The sequence below is a fragment of the Mustela nigripes genome, chromosome 2, assembly GCF_022355385.1.
Source record: "Mustela nigripes isolate SB6536 chromosome 2, MUSNIG.SB6536, whole genome shotgun sequence".
NCBI classification, from domain to species: domain Eukaryota; kingdom Metazoa; phylum Chordata; class Mammalia; order Carnivora; family Mustelidae; genus Mustela; species Mustela nigripes.
The window spans coordinates 219,035,078-219,043,029 of record NC_081558.1 but is presented as its reverse complement, the minus strand read 5'-3'; the positions used below and the strand labels follow the sequence as shown (position 1 = coordinate 219,043,029).

The window sequence follows — 7,952 nt, the reverse complement described above, 5'->3', positions numbered from 1 at the left end:
CATGATTCACTTTGTTTGAAAAAGGAATTAGGGTAGAAACAGAAGGCAAAGGGGAGTCGGTGGGACGTGAGGCGCGTGCCAGGGTTGGATCGGCTCCAGTGCTCGGCTCGCCAGGAGGCGGCCGGGGCTTGCCCACAGTAGCCCTCTGGTCCCACTGGCTGTGGGTGGGTCTCAGCGCCTCCCTGTAGGGCGTCTGCTCGCGGCGGGATCTGCTGAGAGCCGCCCACACAGGTGGCAGTGGAAGGAGGCTGAGGAGGCCCCTGGAGGGCACCAGGGCCAAGGGCCCCTCTGCCATGTGTGACTTTCATGCCTGGGCATTTTCACCTGGGATTGTGGGTGCTGTCTCAGAGCACCCCCCCACCTTTCCTTACTCAGGAGCATGAGGATGAGGGTGATCAAGGGTGATCAAGACAACTTCAGGTTTTCTTCAGTGAAAAGAATCGAACCGTTAGTTTCTACATGCTGAGAGGTGGTGTCCAGCCTTCCTCCAGGGACAGGGGTGGCCCCAGGGGCATCGAAGCCCTTACTTGAGACAAGTGGAACACACAGCTGGTTTGCATGGCGTCAGGCCGCCTCAGACACCTGCCGCACAGCCAGGCCTTTCGTGGGTGTGAGGTGCAGTGGGCTTGACACCCTGTGTCTTTGATGCTGGCTCTTGGGAGGGCAGAGGAGTGGGGGCTGCTCTTGGGCCATCCAGGAATAGCTGAGTTGAAACAGCCTGTGGTGGCCAGGATTCTTTAAAGACAAACGCCAGTGACCTATTGGGTGATCTTGAGTGGTCTGACACGTGTAGAATTGGAGTCCCACAAAATGGGGATGGCGGGAGGCGGACAAACAGCTGGATAACGGCTGCGGTTTTTCCTGAGGTGAGGTACATAAGCACAAGATCTGTGAAGCTCAGCAGAGACCGGTGGATGAGCCTTCGGAGCCGTAGGAGGGGCGGCCGCTGCTGGTGAGCCCCCGTGCGCGCTGCCTTGTCGTGGCCCTAGAAGGACGCGCCAACCACGGGAGTAGCTTCACTCACTGTAAAGGGCTACGCACTCCAGCTAAAGGCACAGACTGTCACACTGCATGAAAAATCACGACCCAGCTATGTTGTCCTTGAGAAATTTTAGTTGAAAAAACACAAGATAAAAGTACAAGTTTAGAAAAATATGTAACAAAAGCCATCATGACAAATATCATATTAGTACCAAAGTAGGTTTCAGGAGAAGGAACGGAACTAGACATGGAGAGGTATTTAATAACAATAATGTATATGTACCTTTCAGAATTTGAAAAACAAAAACGTGCAGCCGGAGAGGGAATTCAGTAAAACACAGAGTGGGAGATTTCAACATTGTCTCAGCAACGCGGCCGGAGGGTTGAACCAACCTGAAGTAATGGGCATTTATGGGACACTCCGTGTCATTCTTGTCAAGAGCTTACGGACCATTCACGAAGACCACACGGTGGTTAGGAAATGAGTCAGGAAATGGCCAGGAATTCGAGAAATACGAAAGGATTGAAGTGAGCAGTGCATTCTCTAACCACAATGGAATTAAATTAGAAATCGGTAACTAGGATAAAAATCCCAAATATTTGGAAATTAAATAATATACTTCTAAATAACCAATGGTCAAAAATGAAAGTATGAGGGAAACAAAGTATTTCACGCTAAAGAAAAAATGAGTTAGGAGTTTGTGGGATATGGTCAAGCCGTGCTTACAGAAATGGTCGCAGGCTTACGTGTTCGTGCTGTGAAGGCTTCAAATCAGCGATGTAAGCGTCCAGCTTAGGAGGGAGGAAATGCAGGTAAGAGGACGAGTCAAATGCTGTATGAAGCGCAACGGAGGTCAGTGAAACCACGAGTTGATGCTTGGAGAACGCTAACAAGCCTCTGCTCTGATCCAGAAAGGAAGGAAAGCTGCTGTGGGTGCCCACGGGGCGCATGGCCGTGGGTCCCACAGATGCGAGCCGACCGTCCGACCCGCCGACCCGTTGTGGTCAGCCCGAGTGCGCCATCCTGCCCCTCTCTGCGTCCGCACTCCCACCGCCCCGCTCGCGGAGTCTCACGTCCTGCTCGCACACCTGCCGACGCCGCTGCTCTGTGTTCACACACACACACACACACACACACACACAGTGTGCGTCCTCAGAGGCGTGAGACCGCAGAGTGAGTGCGAGGGGCTGCCATGGGCGGCTCGCCGGTGCGCCCCGGCACAGACACGGACCGGCTCCCCGAAGGACGAGTCGTCATCTAGGTGGTTGGGAAAAGAAAGGGGATATTTAAGTAGCCCTATCTCTATTTTAAAGAAATTGAATTTGAAATTTACAACTTTTCCAGAAGAAAGCTCTAGGCTGAGATGGCTTCCTGGTGAATTTTCTCAAAATAGGAGAGAGAAAAAACCCAACACAAGTACCCAGACCTTAGAGGACGAAGGAGCACTTTGCAACTCCTTTCATAAGGTCAGCATGGCCTTGGGAGCAAAAGCAGACCAGGACCCTCCGGGAAAATGGTGAACAGATCAGTGTCCCTCACAGACTGGCAGTAAGTTGAACCTAGCGATGAGAGCATGGCGCATCCTGATTGCAGAGGGTGCTGGGCCTGTGACTGGAGGGCGTAGGATGTCCTGAGGGTTTTCTAGGGTCATGGGAAGGGGCCAGTGGAGGGGTGGCCTTCTCTCGGCTGGGGGCAGAGGCCTCCACCCGGGGAGTCCTGGCATCTCCCGTGCACCCGTGCGCCGTGGGCCCTGTCTGCGCCTCCGTGGTCCTTGTCTAACGTGAGGCTGTGAGTCCAGACCCTGGGTTTTTCTTAGGTTGTGTAAGGTACAGTCCTGTCTTCCACAAACCCGACTCCAGGATTCTCTGCTTGCTTCCTCCTGCTAACTTGGCAGTCTGGGGAGACGATGCTTTGTTCAGCCTGGAGGCCCGGCACCCGCACCCCAGGGCCCTTGATGCTGCGTGCTGTCAGGGCCGGAGGGCTGTCGCGGCTGTGGGGGCTGTCGGGGCTGTGGGGGCTGTCGGGGCTGTGGGGGCTGTCGGGGCTGGAGGGCTGTCGGGGCTGGAGGGCGTGCTGCCTCCTTGGTCAGACTGTGTCCAGTCCGGAGGAGCAGGAGACGACGTGTCTGCGGCCTCACAGCTGCCGAGAAGCACGAGCGGGAGCTCTAGAGCTGGGAGCAGAGCTCACGTACCCTCCTGGGCACTTCCCGGGCGGACCAGGCATTGGGGTGGGCTCAGCCGTGCTCCCACCAGCCGGGGTCTGAAATCTGCCCCCCGGCGGGGCTCTGGGAGCTCGGGTCTGCGTGGGGTCTGCTTGGCGCTTGTGCCTGGTCCGGGGAGCCTTCCGTTAGGTCCAGTAACGGCCTGTGTTCCACTCGGCCCCAGTCCGGAGCCTTCCTCACAAGTGGGCAGTGTGGGTGGCGGGCGGCCTCCAACTGGTAGCTCTGCAGAGCCGGCCTGGAGTCCCGGGGCTGGGGCCTGTTGGGGGCCCCGAGCTTGTCTCCCGCTGCCCCTCCTTCCTTAAGTGTGCGTCCCGGGGTGCACCCCAATACGCGTGCCCGTGCACCAGGCACCGGCCCAGGTTCTGGGGCACAGAGCAGGGAGCCGCCCGAGAACCGTGTTGGGGGCTGAGGGCTCATGGGGAGGGACGCCACCAGTCACGCAGGGTGAAGGCAGAGGCCCCCCGAGGCCCGTGCCCCGTGGTGTGGATGGCCCGACAAGCCCCTCTGCCCGGGCCTCTGGCTGCTCCTAGGAGGTGCCAGCACAGTCCTGTAGCGAGCTGAGCGTCCTGGTGTGTCCGCGCTGGCCCCAGGGGCAGGGTCTGCGGAGAAGTGGGTGGCCTGGCGGGGGCGGGGGACCGGCTCTTTAAGAGCGGGCGACATCACAAGGCTGCGGAAGGCCGGGCCGCCCTGGAGCTCCGAGGCCCGGGCCGCATCTGGAGCGCCTGCGGGCTCTGGCTTTCCACCTCCATGGGGCCGCAGGCCCACACGTGAGCACGCGAGGACGTGGCCATGGCCGAGGGCAGCGAGCTGATGCACAGGCTCCTGAGCGAGAACGCGGATCTGAAGAAGCAGGTGCGCCTCCTGAAGGAGAACCAGATGCTCAAGCGCCTGCTCAGCGAGAGCTGCCCCGACCGCTGCGGCCTCGGGGGCCGCGACCTCTTCACCAAAGGGCCCGCCTACCCCGAGGATGGCTCCCCCGGGAGCGCAGGTGAGGCCGCGGGCCGGGGTGGCGGGGGTCGGCCGGCTGCTGGGCTCCGGGAGCCGAGGGGAGGCCGCAGCTCAGGGCCAGGGCCTGGCTGGCTGACGCCCGGGGTCTCGGGCCCACTTCCTTCCCTCAGGTCTGAGCAAGCCGAGACCCAGTTCCCCATTCTGCTGCACGTCCTCAGGTAAGGCCCTTCTGGCCATGAAGTCCGCATCCAGGAAACGGGGTGGGGGGTTAGCCCTCATATCAGGCTGCCACACACCGGCCCCATGCACGGAGCACGTGGGTGCGAAGCCCCATGAGCCAGCGCGTCCCCGGGGTCCTTCATGGCACCCCGGACTCCTTCGGCCTCGAGGGGGACCTGGGGATGGAGCTCGGGGCAAGCAGAGGGTGGCGGTGGGGGACGGAGGTGGTGGGGGTGGCGGGAAGGGGACAGTGACGCCCCGAGGGGCAGCTGGAGAAACCCCTGGTCCCCACCAGTCCTGGCTCCCACCAGCAGCCCAGGCGCACGCTTGTCACCAGAAGCTGAAGCCGACTGGCCTCCCAGGGCCTTGACATCCCCCCACGGAGGTCCGTGCTGCCTTCTGGGGCCACCAGAGATGCCCTTGGGTGGCGTTGTCCTGAGAATGAGGTCAGGCTGTGGCCTCCTCTGACGACTCAGACCCTGCGTCCGCAGCCCCAGGAGCCCCAGGGCGCTTGGTCGGCAGAGGTGTGGACTCTGACTCTGGCCGGGTCCCTTGGGGGGACCCTGGTCGGGGCCTTACCGGGGCGGACTCTCTGGGGTGGCAGCCGGCACCCCTGCCCATGGGTCACCCCGAACAAGCCCAGACCTTGCAGGACACCAGTCTTAGCAGGAGCTTCTCAGGCCATTAGGCCTTCCCAGGTTGGGAGGCCCTGACCGGCCTCAGGGAGGGGTCACCCCAAGCCCTGGGCTCTGGGACGAGGCCTCCAGGCCTGGCCCTGGCTCTCAGCCTGCTGGAGGACTGGAGTTTGGAGGTACGCGTGCACGACAGGGTGTTCAAGGCCCCAGCAACAGCTGTCATCTCTCACAGTCCCTTAGCGTCTGCCTTCAAAGCAGGGCACGTTCTGAAAGCCTGTTCTCTGTGCTCAGCCACATGTACCGGTGGCAAAGGTACCAACGTCCCGGGAGGCTGTAGCATCCAGGCCGGCCCGGGTCCTGCCCCATTCCCACCGGCAGCCACGGCCGGCCTTTTCCTGGGTTTCTCTCTGAGACGTATGGTGGGTACATGCGCGTGCCTGTCGGGCATTGTTGGGGTTTCCCTGAGCCCGGTGGAGCTGTGCGCACGTCGATGCCCCCACGGTCCCCAACAGGACAGCCAGGGCACGGCAGACCTGCCGCTGGGGTCACGGCGGGAAACCCTGGAGTCAGGGGCCGGGGACTACTGAACTGTTGAAGTGGCCGCTGCTGGACACGCTCCGCCAGCCTGCAGCCCCGCACCTTGGACACCGCCGGGCCCCTCGCGACCCCCAGCCACACACCCCGTGCTCCCGGGAAGGTGCCCGGCTCCCGCACCAGCTGCTGCCTGTGTGCCGCTCGGTTTTTCGGTCTCTTCTGCTCTGAGTCTACACCCACACCGGGGGCCCAGGACCACGGTAGAGGAGGTTATGGTGTGTGCTGGTTAATTAGGCCTTTGTCTTTGCTCCTGGGACTCAGAACCCTGGCATCGGCGGCCGGCGGGGGAGCCTGGGGGTGGGGGGCTCCCAGGCTGGGCACTGGGAGGATGCTTCTAGACCCTTCTGAAGAGCAAGAAAAATTGAGACCGACCCTAGTGTGGCCGTGGTGGGGTGCCCTCGGCTGTGGCCCTCGGCCTGCTCTAGCCCGAAGCCTGGAGTCCGCCGGGATGGGGTTTCACTCAGGATCTCATGTACTCTACTCCTACGGGAGTCTGCGCTTTGGTTTTCCGTCTGTGGTTTTCTGTGTGGGAATTCGGCACCCGAGCTGCGACCCGTTTATACCCTCCATCAGGCACGCTCTCATGTTCCAGTGTTCCGACCTTGCTCCTGCGGCGTGGGGAGTAGGAGTCACTTGGAACCCGAAAGATCTTATTGTCAGGCCCGTGCCCTTGGAGCACAATGGTTTTGTAACTTCTAGATTTTTCTTCTTCGCCTATTGGTCCATTGAGATTTTCTGCTTCTTACTGAGTCGTTGAGAAGCACCGTCCCACCGGAGCTCTCCTGTTCCTGGGGTCCCAGGGGTGGTGGGGCGACTCTCGCCCTCCTGAAGCCGATTTCTCCTCCCCAGTTTCACCGCCGTGTGTTCCGTTTCCGCAGTCACTGTCCGCAGCTGTGCGGCCTTGTGGACACTCCGTGGAGCTCCCTCCGGGGTATTCTGCTTCTAGATTTTCTGTTTTAGGAGCTCCTCTTCATGTCTTGGTCTGAATGTTAAATTTTTTGATGATTTTTAAAAGTAATTAAAGCATTTACATTCCTAATTTCAATGCAAACACAGTTTTAAGTGCACTGACGCCGTCATCACGGTGTTCTATTTCCCTCGTTACTCAGCGGCGTCTCTTTGTTTCTTCCTCGATGTGATCATTACGGGGGGAGCGCTTTCGCTGCTGAGGAAACGGAATTTTGTGCCGACGCTTCTTAGTCATTTATAGCTTCATTAAAACGTAGCCTGCAAATGTGCCTGCTTTTTGGACTTGACTGAAGTTTAAAAACTGTTTTTTTAATATTAACCCAACTTTACTGGAGGCTTGTGACAGAGAGAATGGCCGCTCACTAAACAGGAGCGAAACGAAGCCCAGACCCGGCCGAGCACAGCAGAAGTCCCTTTAGAACAGGCCCTTTGGAAGGTCGGGCAGCCCCTTCCCCTGTGTGGGGAGGCCGCCTGCCCTCAGGGCTCTGAGTCCCGGGCTCTGGGGCCGCCCAGGGTGCTCTCCTGTCTCACGCTTGGGGAGCTCTTGAAGGCTGCTCGGTGGGCACTTCTGCGCTGGCCAGGACACCCTGAGGCCCTTCAGCGGCCTGCAGGAATGAACACTTTGGCCAGGCGGGCAGACGGAAGGCAAGACATCCTGACGGCGGTTCTTTTTCTCAAAGGTTTGTTTCTGGGAGGACATTGCCGGAGGTGGGTTAGTTGTTCCAAGGAGGTAGCTTTTAAGATACAATTTTTTTTTTGAAGTTCAGTTCATGTAAGTAACCTCCGTCCCAACAACCCCGAGACCAAGGGCTGCGCGCTCCTCCATGAGCCAGCCGGCGCCTTGATAACGTTTCATCACAGCTCCTAAAACGCTGTTTTTCAAGTAAATATTCGCTTTGTTGCTAGGAGAGCACGTTTGTCATATGGGAATAGAGAAGGATTTTATAATCACAAAAAGAATCAATAAGTTAAAGTTGATTACATCGTAATTTAAAAAAAATTCTGCACGACGGGTCCGTATAAAACATGAAAACACAAGCAGGCGCTGACAGCACTTCCGTCGACTAGGAGCCACAAGAGCTGCTACAAATAAGTAGAGTACTCCGGGCCCTACGTGCCCCCCCAAAGCTAAGAGGAGCAGAGAAAAGGCAGAGAGGATTCCCCTCAAGAAAACGCGAGGGGGGCGCTGGGGGGCTCCGTGGGTGAAGCCGCTGCCTCCGGCTCAGGTCATGGTCTCAGGGTCCTGGGATCGAGTCCCGCATCGGGCTCTCTGCTCAGCGGGGAGCCTGCTTCCTCCTCTCTCTCTGCCTGCCTCTCTGCCTACTTGTGATCTCTCTCTGTCAAATAAATAAATAAAATCTTCAAAAAAAAAAAAAAAAAAAAA

The 7,952-nt window shown here is 58.8% G+C and overlaps 1 protein-coding gene across 2 annotated transcripts in view; it reads left to right on the top strand.

Annotated features, from left to right (window-relative positions):
• The first annotated feature begins 3,871 nt into the window (after positions 1 to 3,871).
• SPATC1L (spermatogenesis and centriole associated 1 like) overlaps positions 3,872 to 7,952 on the top strand; it is a 13,209-nt gene continuing 9,128 nt past the window's right edge. Inside the window, exons 1-2 of one of the 2 annotated variants that reach the window (XM_059392552.1) lie at positions 3,872 to 4,191; positions 4,322 to 4,369. In XM_059392552.1, the coding sequence (XP_059248535.1) occupies positions 3,993 to 4,191; positions 4,322 to 4,369 (247 nt within the window). In that variant the 5' untranslated portion in view covers positions 3,872 to 3,992. Of the gene's footprint in view, positions 4,192 to 4,321; positions 4,370 to 6,913; positions 7,249 to 7,952 lie in introns of those variants that run through there. The other variant, XM_059392553.1, reaches the window with a different exon arrangement.